At 41.6% G+C, this 21666-nt stretch overlaps 1 protein-coding gene across 6 annotated transcripts in view; it reads left to right on the forward strand.

Moving 5' to 3' along the window:
* Window positions 1-21666, forward strand: part of cadm3 (cell adhesion molecule 3) — a 121327-nt gene that overhangs the window by 58540 nt on the left and 41121 nt on the right. For all 6 annotated transcript variants that reach the window (XM_023964910.2, XM_023964905.2, XM_023964906.2 and 3 more), the window contains exon 4: window positions 19543-19695. In XM_023964910.2, the coding sequence (XP_023820678.1) occupies window positions 19543-19695 (153 nt within the window). The remainder of the gene's footprint in view (window positions 1-19542; window positions 19696-21666) is intronic.

Genomic DNA, 21666 nt, shown 5'->3' on the forward strand with positions numbered 1-21666 from the left:
CCAGGGCCAGCAGGGCCGCCGCAAGGCCCCCAGAGCCAGAGAGCAGGGAGGCACGGAGGGAAAGAGGGCGCCGCCCCAGCCCAACCAGGAGAGCAGCCCCCCCGCCGCGCCGGGAGAACCCAACGCAGGGCCCCACCGGAGAAGGACGCCCACAGCCCCAGACGAGCACCCCACCACCACCCAGGAGTTCCGGGCATCCCCCCGCCCCAACCCCAGGTACGGGCCAGGACCCCCCAAGGGAGACCCACTCCGCACTCCAGGCAGCCATCCGCCCGGCCAACGGTTGGTCCAGGGAGGAGCGAGGCAGGGGCCCGCCGCCCCCGCCCAGGAGGGGGGAACCCCGGGGAAAGAAGAGGGCCCACAAGGGGTGTTGTAAATATGGCCCGACCAGGCTCGGCCACAGTTGGAAATTTGGCGGGGCCCAGCACTCAGGAGCAAGGACCAGAACCCACCCCCCAGGGACACGAACACCCCCGGCTCAGATGTAATGTGAACCCCCCCACCGCGCGGAGAGAGCACCGCCGGGCCCAGGAAGCCAGCACCCCGGGGACACAGCCGCCGTTGCAAAGGGGCCCGTACCCCCCACCAGGGAAGAGGCAGGGGACAGATGGTCCTAGGTCCCACCTTCCTTGCAAAATGTGTGTGCGTGTATGTGTGTTTGAGAGAGTGTGTGTGTGCATGTGTGTGTGTTTATGTTGGGATGTATATATTGAGGGGGGAGGGGTGTGTGTACTAAGGGGGGTGCGGTTAAAATTGGCGGGTAGGGCACTAAGGGGACGTCTCCTGATTACTCACAGTGACGTCCCCTCACCCTCCCCACCAAGGGGCCCTAAATGTCTAAGGTGCGGTTAAAATTGGCGGGTAGGGTGCTAGGAGGACATCCGCTGCTTGCTGGCAGTGATGTCCAAGCACCCCCCCTACCAAGGGCCCTACATGTCTAAGGTGCAAATAAAACCGAAAGAGGGGGGGCCCACTCCATACGGCAACCACAGGAGGGGGGTCACTGCCTAGTGAACCCCCCCCCCCAAGGCTCATCGCAGGCTAAGCCCCCCACCCCCTCACCCTATTATGAGGTTATATGAGGAAGGGGGTAAGTTGGGGACAGATGATAGACTGTCCCCCGGTGGTCAAACAGCCGTCCCCCGCCCCCCCCCCCCCAGCAAGGGGGCCAGGCCCACCCAGCCCCGGGGCCCCACCCCCGGAGGCGCAGACACCCCAGGCCCAGCACCACCACCCCCACACAGAGAGAGGGGAGCCAGAAAGCGCCGGCCCCCCCCGGAGCAAGCCCAGGCCCCCACCCCCAAACGCCGGCCCTAGAAGAGCTCTGGTCAGGCCTCGACGGGACCGAGGCAGCCAACCGGCCGGGGAAACCGCCGATGGCCTCAGCGGAGACCCCGACCCGTCAACCCCCCCTGCCCCGTACCAATAGGGCCCCCCCCCTCCCCCAGAATGCCCCCCCACAGGACAGGGCCGACAAGACCCCCACCCCACCCCACCCCCAGACCCCGCAGCCGAAGCGGATGACACCCAGAGCGACCGGGGGCCCCAAGAGGGTTGTCCCGTCCCGCCCCAGAGCCAGGGAAGGGCCGATCCCAGCCCCAGGTGTAGACGGGAAGCCCATCCAGCGCCGCTGGGCCCCCCCCCCCGAGCAGCGCCCCCCGCCAACCCCCCCCAGCACAGGCAAAGGGACCACCCCCCCAAGCCAAGCCAGACCACCACCCCACCCCCCCCACCACGCACCCCCACACCCAAGCCCAGAGGACCACGCAGCGCCCCAGGCCGCCCCACCCAGGCGCCGGACCCGACCCCCCGACCAACGGAGCCCCCACCACCCCCGGCCAGGCACCGGAGGCCCCGACCCCCACCCCGGCCCACGGCAGAAGGGCAAGGAGCAGCGACGACCATGCCCCCCCCACCCCCTAAGTCACGGAGTTAGCTATGGGAGACCAGAGAGACCGAATTCTTTCAAAGTTACTTGAACTTTGGGCTGACATTTTTTCCAAGCTGATATGATCAAGCAGCAGATTTCTGTGTTGACTTATATTTATATTTTTTTTGCTTTTCCAATTTATTAAAATAGTTTTTTTAGCAATGCAAAGAGTTATGAAAATGATAGAGCCTAATCCTCCTTCTACATCGATGGCACTCATGTCACCAAGCACACAAAGTGACGGTGAAGCTGTGATTGAAACCTTAAGCCAGACTGATAGATCGGCACATACCTGCTGCCAGAGAGCCTGGACAGGCGTGCAGAACCATAGTGCATGCATGTAATTGTCGGGTAGATTACTGTCACAGTGCTGACAAATGTCTGAGTTACTGAGACCCATCTTGAACATCCTCTGTCCAGTGTAGTAAATTCTGTGAAGAGTTTTGAAATGGATTAGCTGCAGATTTGGATTTTTTGTCATTTTAAAGGTGTTTAGACAAAGTTCTGACCAAAAACTTTCATCTGTGCTGATGCTCAAATCCGCATCCCATTTTGTTGTCGGAAGTGAAATATTGTTATCTAAATTACATAAAAGTTTGTATATTTTGGAGAGAGTTTTATTCATTGAGAAATTGATCAGAGTGGTAACTACATCTGGTAGCTTTAAATCGTTGTCTCTGTATTTAAACTTTTTAGTAATAATTGATTTAAGTTGCTGATATTCCAAGAAGTTATATATTCCATGTTTGTCTTGAAGTTCCTGGGGAGTTATGAATCTTCTATCAATAATTATGTGCTCTAGTTGTTTTATGCCCCCTGCTTGCCAAGCTGGGAAGTGGATAATTTTTTTGTTTATGAGGATGTCTGGGTTGTTCCAGATGGGTGTCATTTTGCACGGTTGAATTGATGATTTTGATATTTTGAGAAATTCCCACCAGGCTGTTAAAGTGGCATTTATATTAATACTTTTGAAACAATCCTGTTTTTTAACTATTTGACTAATAAATGGAAGATCTGACAGGTTGATCTTTCCACATAACGCCTGTTCCAAGTCTAACCATGAGTTGGTTTCTGGATTATTTTTTAACCATTTTAAGATGTATTGTAATCTATTTGCAAGAAAGTAATTGTGGAAGTTAGGTAATTCTAATCCTCCACAGCTTTTTGCAGATTTTAAAGTTTTTAGACTAATTCTTGCAGGTTTATTGTTCCATAGAAAGCTTGATATGGATGAGTCTAATGTTTTGAACCATTTTAATGGCGGTTGTGTGGGAATCATTGAGAAGAGATAATTAACTTTGGGTAAGATTTTCATTTTAACCGTGGCTACCTTGCCCATAAGGGACAAAGGCAGGTTGGTCCAGCGTGTTAGGTCGTCCTGTATGTTTTTCAGTAATGGGGTGTAGTTTAGCAGCACCAGTTCTGATATTTTGGGGGAAAAATAAATACCTAGATATTTTATATTGCCTGATTTAACTGGTATTGTGAGTCCTTGCTCCGCATTACTGTTCAGTGGTAATAAAACAGATTTATTCCAATTAATGGAATAGTCTGATATAGAAGAGAATTCATTAATGATTGTTGCCGTTTCATTTACAGAATGTATATTACTTAAAAACAGTAATATGTCATCTGCATAGAGACTAATTTTATGATGGCTGTGTTTGGTTTTAATTCCTTTAATACTCTCATTCTGTCTTATTGCTGCAGCTAGAGGCTCGATAAATATTGCAAAAAGCGAGGGGGAGAGTGGGCAACCCTGTCTAGTTCCTCTTCCAAGAAAAAACCTGTTGGAAGTCTGTTTATTAGTTCTAACTGATGCATTGGGGTTGTGATATAATATTTTGATCCAATTGATGAATGATTCTCCAAACCCAAACTTATGGAGGGCAGCAATGAGGAACTTCCAATTTACTCTATCAAAGGCTTTTTCAGCATCCAGTGATAGTATAGTCATTTCCTGGTTTTTGATGGTGGCAAAGTCTATTATGTTAACGAGTCTGCGGACATTGTCATCCGAGTGTCTGCCTTTGATGAATCCAGTTTGATCAAAGTCAATTATGTGAGGAGCTGTTTTAAAAGTGTTCCCAGTGGTCTTTTACTTAATAGTGATTCATTTTCTAATACATAGTTTCTGCAGAGTGGCAGGAGCTCATTAGAAATTTGCCTCTGAGTTGTGGGAAGGACCTTTGCAGCGGAGTAAACCTGCCCTACTTCCCGTCATCTATCTGTTGACAATCTCTCCCGCTGGCTTACAGCCCCTCACACCCCCAAAAATGGTGAGCAATATTGGAGCTATCCAGCTGTGGAGGTTTGATCCAGATTCCAGCTCAGGCGAGGAAAACAAAGACATTCATGGATCTATTTGTCTGCAAGCGGATGCATCCAAATTGGGCGGAGCAGGGAGCGTCTACGTCACAAATAAACAATTTTTTTAAACGTCATTTTTTTATTTGCTCTTGATTCACATCAGTTTGAAAAAAAAAATACTCAGAAATGCAAATTTGATCTTCATTATTTTCATACATGTCCTCCATTATCAGAAAACTCCATTTTCATAGGTGTGGGTCTTTAAATTCCCTTTAGACTGCTCAAGATATACTGTACCTAAAACAAACACAGCAGTCAAAAAGCAACCTAACGGACAAACAGCAGTACTTTCAAACGCCTCTTTTATTACATCGAAACAAGACGAAAGTGTTCACAAGCTTTGATCAAACCGAAACAGCAAAAGTCTCAGCAACAATAACATTTAAATATGGCTCTACTGCACTGTGAATAAAAACACAAGCTCTGAATACTTAATTTTTCTGTGTTTTTGAGCCAATTAACTTTGTTAAATCTGCACAGAAAAACAAAGAAAATTCAAAATTCAGACTAAGGTTGACCTATTTCCAAACAATTAGATTTTTCTACAACAATATTAAAAAAATGACTAAAAATGAACGTGCATTATTTTCCGTACCTCATGTTCTGTTTCAAATGTTGAGAAGTTGCATTTTGAAATAATTATCTTGTTTGATCTCCAGTCGATTTTTGTGTCACTACTGAGAATGAAAGTACCTATAGAGAAAAAAACAGAAGGTAATAAATAGATAAATTAATAAACATGAAAAAATAAATAGAATTAGTTAACAAGAAACCTTTTGCAACAAAAACAATCATTTACAACTTCAACAATTCTGTATTTGAATTATATTATTGTATTCTTTCCCTCTGTGCTTAATTTCCTGTGTTTTTCATTCATTAGTATGATTTGAGGAAATGGCTGTGTTAATAGTGATCGATAGGATCCCATCCCATTCACGCCGTTTTAATTCTCCTTCAATCTGCTGAAGGTTTTCCAAGCATTTTTCAAACAGAGAAGATCCACTGAGAGCGATGGCTCTTTTCCAAGGACATCCTGTTCACACTCAGGCAGTCGCACATTCATACTCGAAATACTTGTTTGATATGCATCTATATGATAGAGGTTAACAGCTCTCGACTGCCACAAGTGAGGGGAAAAAGGTCAAACTGAAAGCATCTGGATTTAAAAAAAAAAACTTGGTTACGAATGTCTTTTTTCTTTTTTTTTCTACCTTGGAAGGACTTTCTGACAGCGGAACTAATTGGACACTATATTTACTTGCTGGCCAGTGATTAACTTACAGCCAGAGAAACAAGGATTAATTATTTTATTTGTCATGGTTGATGGCCAGCAATTAAAAAATGAAATCTGTCAAAAAATATTGTTTTTAACAACTCAAAAACTAAAGCAAGGTCACGGAGGGTTGAAAAATAAACCCGTCTTCCCACCGAATCTCATTTGTCTTTTTCCACCATCATTTGTTCACTGCCTAATTCATCCAAATGTGTGAACAAAAAATCTTAGTTTTTTTTTTTTTTTTGAAAAACTATTTCAGAAATTTTTTACCTTAATGCTAAAGTTTGAAAACAAAAATAGTTGTTTTTGACATTCTCTTTAAAGCTATTGATGCATGTCCTGTTGCCTGAAAAGGTTCTTTGAGGGTCCATTAAAAACCACAAAAACGTAATAGGAAAAATCAGTCAGTGCTTTAGCCTCATCATTTGAACAACCTGGATCAAAACCCAGTTTCTTTCAAAAACATGCATGCATGGAAATTCAATATAGGTTGATGATTAAAAATCAGAAATCCAACTGTCTGAATCAGTTTAGTGAATTTGTTAACCTGAAAGAGATCGTTTTTTTGCTTTTCTTATTTATCTATGAACTTTAGGTTAACACTGGAGGCTGTGTGTTTCTATATAAGTACCATACTTCTTTTGGTTTGTTGACATTTATATAGTTTAGGTTCATATTTTTGCAGTTACACGAAACAGTCTGGTGAGGTCCATAAACTTTGGTGTGGACCGAATAAAGCCTTCCTGCTCTAGTTCATGATTTCATGCATATGTTTTGCTGGGACTTGTTGTGTTTGTTTGTACTACACAAATGTTCAGAAAGTGTTTGATGGCACCATAACTGGCTAAGAAGGAGTCCAAACCAAAAGCGGCAGCACCTGATCCCACCTGCAGTTCGCCTCTCTTACGCTGCGTTCCCACATGAGACACGCCGCCTTAAATTTGACGGGTGTCATATTCGCTGCTGTGTTGACGCTCCAGACGCCATTGTCAAAGGTTATCACGCTCATCGCTACGTGGAAGCTTTAATTGCATATAGTCAATGCATGGAAGACACGGATGATGATAATTTAGATCTATTTATTCTCAAAAGCTCAACAAAGCATCGGTAAACATGCCTTCATGTCTGGGTTCAAGAGATCTTCTAGGCTGGACTCTCCAGTACAGTGATTGACCTTCACCATCTCCTGCAGGAGCTGCATCTGAATGACCTCCGCTTACGTGAAGTTCAGGAGGAGCACAAACGGCAGTGATCAGCTTCTTCGTCATGGTGGTTTTTTACCCGCTGATCACATCATTAATACGTCATGGACCAAAGCTGACTTCCTGAATGGTTGACGTGATGCAACTTCGTCGCCAATATTCAGATATTTGAGCTTTTAAAACGTCACGCCACAACGCAATGCCCAAAATGCCTAAATCGCGACGCAGGACTTCTGATCACGGCCATACACCAACTTAACATTGAAACTTGACACCCCTGATGCACTAATCCTGTTCAGTGTGAAGGTAGTTTTACAGACTTTGTTGACAGGCATTGTCTTCACGGACTTCATGATGTTGAATTAATGCCATAGCTATTTATTGGAGCAGAGGCCTGTTAAAGCTGTGCTCTGAAAATGTCTGGTGCACAGAGAAACAGTGAAGATTGATGCCAGTCTATAGTTAAAGACCAGAGATAGTTTAGACATTAGTTTTTTACAATTTCATACGTTTTCCTATTTTTGAGCTTAATTCTTGTTGACATGTTTGGGCCACGTCTGGTTCAAAAGTTAATTTATTATAAGAAAGAAGATTATCAGTATTATTTTATAAGCTGTACTGCAGTTGACTGAGTTTTAAAAATCAAAGCATTTAGTCACTCTAGTAAATTACTGTTTTTATGTGTATTTAAAAAAAAAAGCTGAATGGAAATAAGTTCAGCAGGTTACGTGATGCTTTTAGCTGCAAATAGACTCCCTGTGTGGGAGATGTGGTTGCTCTGAACATTCATAAACTGCAGACTTGTTACAATTCTAAATGCATGTTCATGATATTGAGTGGTAGATGTAAATAGGTGTGATTATTCTTTGCATGGGAAATGCAAAGCAGTTCCTACCTGTGCCTGTGCAGCTCCGACAAACTCGCAGTGGGATAAGCTCCTACAGAGAGTTGAGTGTGTGGGCTGCCTAATTTTCTTTAAGAACTTTAAAAGGCTTTCTTTTCTGTCTATAATTAGTCCAATAATATGCACTTTCATTCATTATGAAGTGTTCTGGGGGAAAAGTCTTTTGGTCTTTCTCCAGGGTGCACGTGATTCCTGACTGTGGCTTTAAACTAACCTCCTGCATAAATGAGGACGAACTGCGAGGCTTTATGAACATAAAAGAAATTAAAAGAGCTGCACACATCTTACCAAGTATCAAAGTCACATAGATCAAAGAACCCTGGGATATAGAGGACATTCAGAAAAAAAAAAAAACCCTCATGTTTCACTGCTTAAATCTGATCTTTTGGCATGAGACACCATCAACCAGTTAGTATTGCAACATGTTCAAGCAGAAGGCTTATAGACAACATAATTAAGGCCCTGTGTTTTACTTTTTTTAATAAAAATGCAAAAATGTATGGTCTTTTTAGGTATTGGCTAGAAAGGTTTGTCCAAAACCCTAAAGAAGAATGCATTTATGAACTTATTTTGCAGACGTAAACATTACAATTAGATTTGTTTTTCAAGCTGCTTAAAGACCAACAGGTTTTTGTGGCATTTATCTGATGATGGAGGACATATTTAAAGAGGATTAAGTGTATTGTTGTAAATCAGGAGCAGACAGAAAAAGGCTGTTTCAAAAAGCTTGTGGTTGTGACGTAGGCGGTACAATCGGTGGCCCAAAAGCTGAATGCTCTGCTCCATTCTGATGCATCCACTGTCAGACAAAGATCCATGAACGTCTTTGTTTGCTGGAATCTGGAGCCACACTGCATGGATGGATAGCTCCAATAATGCTTGTTATTTTTGTTACACCGGTAATGTTAGGTTGTAAGCTAGCAGGAGAGCGTGGAAACAAGGGGATGATGGGAAGCGTGAGCAGGTTTACACTACACCAAGGGTCCCGCCCACAACTCAGAGGCGAGAACTACTAACTATGTTCCAATCAAATATTTACACAGGTTATTTGATTTTGGCTAAAAACGGCATGATCATAATTAAAAGACTACTGGGAACACTTTTACAATAGATAAAAAAAAGATCAGGGTGGGATATTTCTCTACATTTATATGAAAGGCACAAAAAGAGGACTTCATTTTAGTTAATACAGACAGAAAAAGGGAAGTAGGAAGAGGTGTTGGCGAGGTGAGAAGGCACAGTGTCAGACAGACAGTGGCATGTATTCAGTCCACCTTTCATAGTCAGAGCAGCGATTCCTGATCAATTTACAGTCTGTGATCAGTGCGAACTGTGTGATCAAGGGAAGCCTGTGGTCACTGAACCCAGATCTTCCGCCAAAAAGGACAGATAATTAGGGAGCAGCAGAAAATATTCAGAAACAGATGGGAGGTTGGTAGTGACATGTGTATGAGCGAGGGAGAAGAGGAGGAAGAGGAGAGGAAGAGTCTTTTGGCGAGGCTGTCAGCTAAACGCCCAAAATGTAAGACAAATTGAGAGAAGTGTGAGTGATGAAGAGAAAAAAAGATGATAGAGAGAAGACAAGGAAGGGGGAGATCGAGGCAGGAGTGTTGGAGAAAAATTGATGGAGGTAGAGGCAAAAGGAGGGAGGCGGAGCGCAGATTTGGGTTATAACAAAGAGGCGTATGAAGAGATCAAGAAGCTGGGAGGGAAAGAAGACTGAAATATGAAAATATTGGATTGCAGCTGATGTACTTCCCTTCCGCAAAACAGGTTTCCTCCCTGTTGTGCCAGTAAAACAAATTAAAATTTGAGAGAGTTCTTGGCAGACTTGGAACTCGGTCGGAAAGGCGAAAAGAGGCAGGAAGCAGATGAAACAGGAATTCGCATGCAGTATGTTGGGAGAGATTCCCTCTGCCTCGGAGTGTTTGAAGTTGAAAGAGCATGAGAAAGTTTGAGGGAGGAGAAGGAAGCAAAAATAGCTCCCGTGACCAGATCAACAGTTGGACCTTTGGGGAGTGCTGAGCAGAAGGTCTGAGGTTCTGACAGGAGCAACTGTTTACCCAAACACTCGCAGCAGCTGAGGCAGCAATAAAAGGAGCACGCTGATCTTAGACTTGATAGGAGGTCAACACACAGCTGTTGCAGCATTTTCCTCACACTATTGTTGGAAAAGAACAGAAAGTCCTTCTCTGCTAAAAATTAAGATGTACCTAGTTTTGGTAATAGGATCGGATCTTAATGTACAATGTTAGGCCACACAGTTTTATAGATTTAAGGTAAAGTTAAAAACCAAAACAATTTTTACAGAAGCAAGGTAAAGAGCTCTTTAAGCTTCCAGCTTGGATGAAGAAAACCAAAGACGTTCATGGATCTATTGGCTCCATTCTGATGCAAGTGGATGCATCAGAATGGAGCAGAGCAGGAAGCTTATGGACTGCCCAGCGTATTTTCTACGACACAAATATGATCTTTTTCCAACTGAATTTTTACGTCTGCTCCTGTTTCACAGTGATATGAAAAATAAATACTCAGAAATTCAATTTTAAGCTCCATTTTTTTCCTATATGTCATCCAAAATCCCACAATAACATATTAAAAACAAAAAAATGCCCACAACTTTCATCGGAGTGGGTCTTACCTGTACAACTGGACGCTGAGAAAAAGCTTTTATTGTCACATGACATTTTTCTCCTTGTTAGTATGACAGAAAAAATGTGTGTGAGTTTGTGTAAAGGGCCTGTATTCAATATGTCCCAATAGGTCCCAAGTCTCTGGACTTGGGCCCTTCTTGAATTAAACAGGGGCGCTGCCATCTATGGGATAAAGCTAAACCCATGCAAGAGAGGCCCAAGTCCAGGAATTTTGAACTTAATGCATTTTAAATGTCAAGCATAGTCAATACATTACAAAAGACTTGGGACTTTTATGCACATAATCAGATAGCTTTTCCCTTGAAGACCATAGAACAGATAATATCTCTATTTTGAAATATTGTGGACTTGGGCCCCTTTTGAACTAACCGATTCAATTGTAAGACAGACTCCAAAGTGGTCAGATCTTCATCAGCCATGAACTTCAGCGCACATTACGACATCTTTGAGGCGCTTTGACCGCTTTATGTAACACCCTCAGACTAAGCATAGTTGTTCATTACAAATAATAATCATAAATGAGTTGCACATGTGTTTTCAGGGTGATTTTTTTTGTCCAGCTGTAACCTTGTACATAAAAGCAGGACCAGACTGTTCCACAGCAACATGTTCTGTTTCTGAAACATCACATCCGTGAAGCTTCATTACAAAGACTTGTTTTTGTTCTTTTGCTTAGCAGATGGATCTTTGTTTGCAAAATCTAAGGCATGAGTGGAAGTTGCCATGCAGAACAACAAATTCTAAGCCACAAAACAAAATTGTTGCAAAAAGAACATGGCTGTTGTCACAGTTATGAACAGAACTTTGCAACAGTTGGTTTATTAACGCAAAACTTTTCTTAAAAGTGCAAGTAGAATGCAAGAAAAAAAACACAAAATCTCTCCAGATTTTGATAATAAAAGAAACATTCCAAAAGCTTTCATGGATTGTGAGAGAAAAAGAAACAAAAAGGATTTTGTTGAAAATTACAAGGGAACATTTGGCCTTTTTCCTTCTGTCAGAGCCTTCATGCCCATATTCTGTCACATCAGACAAATAGACAAACATTTTTTTGTTGTTTGGAGGATTTTAGTGAGACGTGTACAATTTTCCAATATTGTGAATGACAGGAGATCAGAAAATGTGATTTTTATTTGTTCAGCTATGTTTGAAAAGCAGTTTGGAGAAAGTATTAAGCCATCGTCATTTCAGCTTCGTGTCAGTCCATTTCTTTGGGCATGCAGCGAGTGTTGGTCAACTAACACGGAAAAACCCACAAGACCATTACTTCTCGGCTGTGTTCCTCTTTAAGGCCTGCACACACGTCTTGTCCATTAATCTAGTTTATATCCAAACTAAGAAATGCATTACATGCTTTCACTGCAGAAACAAAAGCCAAACAGCCGAGTGTGACCTATTGACAGACTATTTACCCACATCAGACTAAACAGCACAAGGCACATGTGCAATTTTCAGGGCCCTCCCAATCAATAACCCCCTGTAACTAGATATTATACTGTTACTAAAAATCTATCTTACCTGTAGGTGCACGCACCATGCATCATTTAGAATGAAAAAAAGGACAGAATAAGCCAGGGGTTTGAAAAGATTAGGAATGGGTGAGATTTGTGGGACAAAGACACAGAGGTCCAAGATGGAGGGGAGGAAAGGGGGCTGAGCAGAGACAAGGGGAAGAGAATTAAGGAGACTGATAGTTGAGCGCAAGGTCCAGGGGGAATGGATAAGTGTGTGCATGTTTGAGAGTGTGACATCCACCCACACCCACACACAGTGGGAAGCTCATGAAGACTAATGTTGTGACCTTGCTTAGAGATAAGGCATGGAGATAAAGTAGCGTTGGATGAAATAACAGAAAAATATACCAACAGAAGTGGAGATATATGTGTGTGTGTGTGTGTGTGCGGGAGAGCGCCGGGGTAGACAAGCGAGCAGACACTCGGAGAGATAATAGTGAGACGGAAAGAAAGACAAATAGATGAAGAGATAAACAGATACAGAGACAGCATGAGTCAGGAAGGAGGCTTTAACAATATGATAGTGCACACACAGACAAACTCACATCTGAAAGTAACTCACCTCGCTCTCCACTTGTAGCCTTTTTTAAAGTGGCTTTTTTTCAATCTCTTGTTACACAAGTTTTGTTACTTTGTGCCAAAACAGATTCTCTAAATACTTTTGTTCCTTCTGTTGACATTTTATCAGCTACCAGGAAAAAATGTCTAAACTTAGCCCTGTAAATCCTTTCTGGGGTAGTAGGGTTGCTGGAGCCTATCCCCGTTACTGTTGGGTGAAGGTGGGATGCACCACTGAAAGGTCGCCAGTCTGTCGCTTGGCCACACACACACATACACACACCCACGCACGCACACACACATTTACACCTGGGGAACAGAACCTAGGATTCTGATCAATTTTATCAACCCAGCCCTAGTTTGAACAACTTTAATAGCAGCAGCATCATTACATTAGACAGCTGATTGCTGAATATGTGTGCTTTATTATTATGGAACAACTGTCCAATGAATCTATATTTGGAGTAAAAACTCCTGTTTGGTTTTTTGTCTGTTAAGTGTAGATTTCTTTTATTTTGGAAAGCAAAGGCTCTACTTCTGTTTCCTCACTGGATCTGTTCTGCAAAAGGTAACTTTTCAAAAAACTTTGCCTTTTAACTTTGCCAGTTAAGAAAGTAGCGGATGGATTTTAAACACATGACTTGACACGCATCAAGAATGTGTCGGTTGTGGTGGAGAGAATCCAGTAGTTTTCCAAAATAAAACTTCCTTCAGATTCAGATTAGAAATAAAATGGAAGAAAAGGTTGTATTTTTTCTTTCTTTCTGTGGCCTGGTACCTACTGTCCCGTGTCCAAGGCCAGATGCTTGGGAACCGCTGGCCTGAGAGATGCAGAATAAAACTTTAAAGCAATAATTAAATGCTAGAATACGAAGGTGAAGTGATGCTGTCCTGTAACAAACGTTGTTCTGAATAACTTTGGGTTTGAGGGTTTTTGGCTCAGTTGGAACACTGCAGTCAGAATTCAAAGCAGAACCAGAGGAAGTGACCACATCACTCCTGCCTTTGATTGTTAAAGCTATAAGTTTAATTAAGAATGGATTTTTAAGTCTTGCTGTTTATTTATAAATGACTTTTTGCTGTGGAGCATAAATACTTTGGGTCTCTTCAAACCCACCAGAGCCAAACACACACCTTTTCATTTCTGTCATCACCCAATTTTTAGTTCTGTTATTTTAATGTTTCCTTATTGTTAAAAGTTTCATGGTTTTAATCCTGCCGAGGCTTTTTGGGTGTATGAAAGGTGCTATATAAGAAATGCAGCTCTGCCTTGATTTACACAACTCCTGAAGCTTGGGGGTCATTTGGAAACACTCACAAACCCAGTTACAAATCATCTGCAGAAAAATGATGTTTTGCAACAGCTAAATAGTGACAAAGTCCTTTGAGGAATGGACAGAAAAGAGCCTGAGCCCAAGAAGTCAGAACACTAGAAAAGGACAAAAATGTTTTATTCAAAGCTGCATACGTCTTGACAGACAGGTAGGATTTGAATCACGGGAGGACAATTACTGGAGCTTCTGCACAGAATCAGAAGCTGCTGTGAGACGCAGCATTACCAGCTACAAAGGTTTTTTAAGGAAAAAAGAACATCATTCTGTACTTCAACCAGAACTCAGATGAAAAATGTCCAAACTCAAATTTTCATCTGAAAAGGAGAGCAGCTGAAATATCTCTGAGAAAGGCACCAAATCCCTTACTATGCCGCCCGCCGATGTTGTCCACACGTTCATCTTCAGCATCTCTCTGAATGTTCCTGCTCACAGAAAAGAAGCTTATGAGAATTTTGGAAGAAAATGCATCTCAGGGGAACAGAGATCCTGCATGCTGTAGTGGTTGCAAGATGCTGAGCCTGTGAATAATACATCACTTGGCATTCTTTGTGGTCTTGTGCAGAAAAAAACGCAACTCATAGCCCTAACAACTGGATCCCTCACATTCATGAATACCTCTGAATGAAGTCATGGATTCCAATTTGAAAAGTGTAAATGAGTGAAAGTGTTTTTTACTGACTGAAGATGGTTTTTATAATGTATGTGGGAAAAAAATGCCTTTATTCACTAGCAGCGTTGAATGTCAGATAAGATGCATTTTGTAGAGAATCTACTTCAGAGTGGTTATCTTCTCTCTGTTTCATAAATTCCTCACGGAAGACTTCACGCTCGTGGCTTTAAGCTATTATTCAGCATCAGCTGAGCAGTTCTAATTCGCCCCGCTGAGCTGAACGATCAGAGCAGCCGGGGCCTTTCAGCACAGGGCCTGCCTGCTTCAGGTTGCCGCAGAGACAAATAATTATAGTGAAGGGCTGACGTGACACCACCTCAGGGTGTTAACGTGTTGTTGGTGAAATTGACCCAATTAAAAGACAACAAGCCGAACTTTTGGAAGTTTTGCTAACTCTGTCAGGAAATTGCTTTCCTCTGAAGCATAACCTGCTGCTGTTTCATTCAGACATGAATGAAAACTTCACTTCTGACTCAGCTTTTTCACTGGGCTTGTTTTGATATCAGAATCCTGACAGCTCATCTCCACTTTAAATGTTGCGTTATGAAAACATTGTTGCCCCTTTATTTTATCATGTGTTTTCACTCTTTTTTTAAGGAAAGTTTTTGCACCAGGAATGCAAATAAAGTGTGTTTTCGTTCATGTTTTGTTTCTACAACTTTTTTAGATCTCAGTTTAACCCTGAATGGACTTTTAGCATAAGTCACGGATGTCCACACTATTTTGGCATGTGAGCTACTTTGACAATGTCTTAAATACATACATACATATATATATATATATATATATATATATATATATATATATATATATATATATATATATATATATATATATATATATATATATATATATATATATATATATATATATATATATGTATGTATGTATGTATGTATGTATGTATGTATATATATATATATATATATATATATATATATATATATATATATATATATATATATATATATATATATGTAAGTATTTTGAGACTAAAATACTTTTTTAATAAACATAGTCTTATGAACTATTAGTACATAACATTATGTACTTGTATTACACAGTAAGAGTACACAAATATATGTGAGGAGATACTTTAGTATTAAGAGATGAGACGTTTTATTACTATCGTTTGTCATGCTCTGCTGTAAACCGTGCAATGGGGGGAGCATTTCTATCTCTTTCTGGCTCTGTGGGGAGCTCTCCAGAAGCGCGTGCTACAGGAAAACACTGCTGCTTTAGTGGGCTTGGATCCATCTGGCGGGAAAAGCGGAGGCATGCGGGGCGATCCGGGCCTCAATAAACACTCCAGTGGGCCGGAGTGGTCTTCTGCCGGAGACTTGACCTGCCGTGGGGCAGGTAGCAACTTTCTGATGACAGGCAGAATTAGCGCTCAGTGTATTTAAACTCGCATGTGCAGTGACGTATGGATCAGAGGATGTTCGATTGGCCGTTCTGCATGTCAATCAAGTCATGTGTTTCTCGGTTAGGATTTTGATTCGCTGATGAATTATTTAGAAGGTATATATATATGGTTATTTATCTTTGCTGGCCTGCGATCTTCCCTCATGTCCTTGAAGATCGACCGGTTGATCGTGATCGTCGTAATTTCTCCTCCATAATTAATTCACAAATAGTTGGCACTTTTGTGAATTAAAAAGGCTACCCATACATCATCACATAATCTAAGTCTCTGATTTGTCAACTGGTTTAACTTGTAGCCCGAGTTCAATGCAGCGCATTTTGTACGTTGAGCCCAAAGATGAACCTAAAACCTTGCGTGGTTATTATGCATGAAAACAAAAGTTATAAACGCAGAAGCCTGAAACGCGTATATAGGAGAATTTACATCGACTTTTCTTTGGAAGTGGTCACTTGAACGTAGCATTACACTAGGCTTGTCACCAGTAACACTTAAAAACACACACTCTTTGACCTACCCTGCCATAACTGAGATATGATAAAAAGCGTTTTTGAACCTTTGAACCCCTATGCCACACATTACTAACGTGTTACATATCGGCATTTTTTCTGCGACAGAATCCACGTATTTACATTGATTGCATAAACACTTAAACACTAAGTGTTGCATACGAGCACAAGGCTGCTTCTCTCTGCTTTAGAATCTGCTGGAATTACATTGATTGTTTAAATAGTTAAAGAGTAACTGTCGTCAAAAGACGTACCGGTTCTTACTTGTCTCCAGTTGAGAGAACTTGCAGTAAGATTCATGTTTATTTTGTTTAAATAAAACTGTTGCAGTGAAATGGAAATGATGTATTAGTAGTATTTCATTTTGCTGTTTGTTTATGTATTGGAAGTCATATTGTCATGGCAACGTTGATCACTAATATCGCACATCGTGAGTTTTTCTTGTATCATGCAGCCCCAACATCATTTCAACTGAAAGTTTTATGAGTTTTCTTTTATTTTCGTTTTTATTTTTTGGCTTCTTTTTCTGACAGAAACGAAACAAAGTTTGTTTTTCATTCTTCTTGTTTTTGGTGTTACAGTTCTCCATAGAGGGATTGATTAAGAGTAAAAAGTAAAGTACCAAGTGTGTTTCGGAAGTGTTTTTCAACTAAAAAGTCCACAAAAGCGAGACTGCAAAGATCCACACAAGTCCTCAGTTGCTTTTTCATGACACATTCAGTTTTTTAAACTGAGTCTACCATTATTCCTCGAATAGAAACTAAGAATAACGTGACTGCAGTTAGTTTTTCCTTTACTTTTCTCCATTAAAAATGGTCATCTAGCAGATGGACTCCAGTTTAAAAATGTTGTCGAGGCAGATTGTTCATCCATTGCTTTTCCAGATTGTTTATTTTGGCTGTCATCTGTGAAAGGCAATAACTAACTATAACATGAACTATGAGCATTTTTTCTTTCTTTTTAACCTATTAAAATGAAGAAAAGGGGAAAAATCCCTACAGCCTAATTTGTCCTCTTTAATTGTTGCCATGAAACAGCCACTGCAGTTAATCATTGCGGCTGCTCTCTGTATTATGTGCAAATGCGCTTTGATTCCACAATGCTCGTCCCCTGGTAAGTTAAATTATCTTATAATGTGGAAGCTAATTCATCATTTTTAGACCACAGCATTTCTTTTTTTCTGCTTTCCCTACACTCTGATTGCGACACATCCATTCATTACTCGTAAGAACAAATGGAAAACAAAGCCTAAAAGCTTTTGCTGCGATGCAAAGACTGACATCTACCTGACAGACAGGCGGATGGGAACGGCAGGTAGACCGGCACCCATCTCACAGAGGCCCTCGCACTGCAGAGGTCAATGCTATCACAGAAACAAGGCTTTATTTCCCTGCATTTCATCACCATCATCATCTATCTCAGTCGCTTGCGCTCTCTTCCTCTTTCATGGCTGGGTTTTTCATTGATGACAAAGCCATTTATGTCTTTCTTACTCCCCCCCACCTCCCCTATCCCACTTGCTATTTATGTTTCCACTGGTTTATTTGCTCTGTTTTCCGTCATGCACTTTCGCCAGTCTCTCATTCTCAATTTACATCTCCTTTCCACTCCGTCTTTGTCTTTCTTTGCCTCATTTAAGCTCACATCTCTGCTATTTTTTTTAGCACTTTCACTTTGTCTGTAGCTCATCCTCTCCTCTCCCTTCTCCTCTTCTTACATCATTTTTTCCCTCAACACCTTTGCTCCTCCCTCCTCCTTCTTTCTGTTTCAGCTTTCATGTCCCAAAGATTTACATTCAGCGCTGCATCTTTCTTTCTTACTGTCAGTTTTTGGTCTCAAGCTATGAAGCCTTCCCTTCTCCTTTGCTTTGTCACATCATTTCTGTCTTATTTCCACTTTCAGTTCTTCAATCTTTCCTCTGCTTCTTGACCCTCAGGTTGCTCTTCTTCTCCTTTTTTTTCACACATAAAACAGTGATTTTCTTTCCATCACTCATTTTAGTTCTTACCTTTTCTCCTGCTTCTTATTGTATTCTTTGTCTTCCACAATGCTCTCATCTGTCTTCTGTAATTTCCTCACACTTCTTTATCCTTCATCTTTATCTGTCTGTCAGCCCTTTTTCTGCCTCGTCATGCTTCTGTTTGTTTCTTCTTCATTATATTATCCAAAACATCAATCTTTGTAACGTCAGGCCCATTAGTTTGTGTGTGTCACTTTAAACCTCCCCCAGATAGTACACAAATCCAAATATTTGGATTTGTGTAACGTCACAGAAATGTGCAGTTTTCCGCTTTCTTTTTTATGTTTTCATACTTTTTGCAGCGATTTTCATTGATGATGGAGGACATATATGAAGAAAATAAACTTAAAATTGCATTTCCGAATATTTCCTTTTTCAGATTGTGGTGAATCAGGAGCAGACAAAGAAATTCTGTTTGACAAATGTTGTATTTGTGACGTAGAAAAAACGCTGGGTAGGAAAAAACGTCCCGCTCCGCTCCATTCTGATGGAATTACTCACAGACAAATAGATCGTATTTGCTCGCCATTTTTGTTACACCGGTAATAAAGAGAAGGGGTGGGAGGAGCTGTAAGCCAGTGGAAGAGAGTGTAAACAGAGAGCTTTCAGTTATGGATAAGGGAAAGTGCACAGGGGCGGTCAACTGTCTCGCCCACATCTCAGAGGTGAATTTCTGATGAACTCCCGCTGCTCTGCAGAAACTATGACCTAGGAAATGACACGATTTGGGCTAAAAATGACATAATCATAATTAAAAGACCACTGGGAACGCTTGTCCTATAGATCAAAATGTATTTTGAGTGGGACTGTGAGTAAAACACTGACCAGGACCTCGCTAAAACTTTCTTTGATGACTGCAGCTTTAACGCCAAAGCACAAGCTATTTATGAAAGTTAGACCTTGAACAATGAGGCTTGAAAGACTTTGTGTTCCCGCTGGAGCCCTCTGGTCCTGTGAGCTGGACCTACACGACGTCCATCACCTCAAACAGAGGGGTGACTGTGCACTTCCTGCAGAACCGCGTCCCCTGAGATACTGTTCAGCAACCCCGCCTGGGTCAACAGCACAGAGGAACAATGCTGCGCTCTTGTTTTCTTAAAGAGACAACTAGTATTAGTGTCCATGACTGAAGTAAACTTCCAATCACCTTAATCCTTCTCCTCTTTTTTTCCCCTCAGCACTGCGGGACAACCGAATCCAGCTGTATCGCTCCTTGCCCACAGAGCTCTCCATCACCATCGCGGACGTGCAGCTGTCTGACGAGGGCGAGTACACCTGCTCCATCTTCACCATGCCGGTCCGCACCGCACGAGCTACTGTCACCGTGCTGGGTGGGTCACAGCAACACCACAGGACATGAAGTCTGACACTGTCATCTTGATCTCCTCAGAAAGGGAAGTTTAGGAAGCAGGCTGAGCCCTCAGATTTGAGTTAGCTCTTTTGAGAACTCACTTTTTAAGAGAAACATCACTGAGTAGCTTGATCACTGTCCTCTGGAAATATATGCATCTTATTTTTTCCTTTAGTTCTTTCTTTTTAAAAGTCAGAAACAACCTGTCCTCTATCATCCCTTAATTCCAGCTACAAAACTTTCTCTAAATGTTCTTCTCCTGTATAAAGCACGTCTTTGTTCTCGCTGCAGACTTTAGAGCAGACTCTGTGGTGCTCACACCCAGGCATTCTCTTCTTTGAGAGTGATTGACACTTCTGCAAATCAGTTTGACTGCAGTCTATCTTAATATTCCTCATAGACCTGTTGGATTGAGACAAATTGAAATAGATAACGCAAAGCTTCTGGTATCTGTCCTTATTTTCTACGATGATTATGTTGAAGATGCAAGTTTTATGAAAGTGATTGTTTTTACAAGCACTTAGAGTGAGACTGGACACTAGACTGTTTTGTGAGAAAAGGTTCAAATCCACAGCTAAGGGGAGAAGACAAACAGATGAAGGAATGATAAAAGATTCATTTAGACAATAAATCAGAAATATTGCATTAGGTTGGCTATGCGCTTTGGAAAAAAGAGAAATCCTCCGAACAAGGAGTGGTAAAAGAGATGTGACAAACAACTAAGAGAATGAGAAGATCCGGAACTGTGATGAACAGGGTGTTGCTGTTCACAACAAAAGGCAGGTGTGCTATTCTGACTGAAATCCGAAAAGAACAAGAAGCAGCTTAAAAAAGCTGAAAAACAAAACAAGAACAATTTCAAATTAGACACGTTTTATATATTGGAACTTAAGAAACCCACAAATGTCAAAAAATGAAAAACTAGATCAATGAAAATGAAAAAGTCCTTTCTAATTCTGAATCACAGCTGCTTTAAATGTGCCTGAAATCCCTTTGATGAGTGCAGTGATAGTTACCCACACTCTGCTATGTTTCTGAGTCAAAGGAAGGTTGGCCCAGCAGGTCTGTGTTGCATCTGTCACCTGGAAAGATGCCCTTCGGTAGGAAACAAAGTGTTGGCTTTGCAGAAATTTAGCAGAGAACCTCCATAAAGGGAGGAAAGGGAAATAAGCTCACAGCAGAGTCATAAATACTCATTGCTTGATATGTATTGCTTATTATGTACATAAACACTGAAACCCACATTCCCCATAATGCAACTTGATTGCATCTTTTCATTAGAGCCTGCAATCATTTTGCATCGTCTGATAGAAATCATAACCCGCTTTTTTTTTTTTTTTTTTGCGTTCCCTGCATTTGAAAACCTTGGAACACGTTTACTGTTTGCTCACGCTTTGAACCTGCGTTTGGGATTTTGACCCCTCCTTACACTCTCTGGAGGCTCCACTCTTCCTCTGTGAGGTGGATGAATTACCTTTCTGTGGCGCCCCCCTGCAGCCTGTAATAAATTGTGGTCACCATGGCAGCGGAGACTGGCTCTTCTCATTGATTGGATATTGTGCTAATTACCTTTGAATCCCCACAAATGCTATTTCTCCTATTGATTTTGATTTGTCGAGTTGTGTTATAGTTATCTGTGGGCTGGTCTGCTGTAGCTGTCTCTCTTTATGTGCCTAAGATAAAAAAGATTTGCTATGTCAAAGGAGAGCGCCACCTCATGGACGCGCCGCACAACATGTGTGCAGATGGAGAACACATCTGGTTCTGAAAGTCCATGGGAGGCTGTTGGGGGTTTAGCTTACGGTCCAACCGACTTTCCAAGGCCACTTTTCTCTAAGTGTTTTCCACATAATTAGTGTCTTTTTATTCTATTTTACTTCTGATACAGATGAAGTTTTTGCAGTTTTAAGTTGGAGGTTGGTTTGTCTTAATGAGGAGTTTTCTTCCACAC

The sequence above is a fragment of the Oryzias latipes genome, chromosome 17, assembly GCF_053564925.1.
Source record: "Oryzias latipes strain Hd-rR chromosome 17, Olatipes_Hd-rR_3.1".
In the NCBI taxonomy this organism is placed as follows: Eukaryota; Metazoa; Chordata; class Actinopteri; order Beloniformes; family Adrianichthyidae; genus Oryzias; species Oryzias latipes.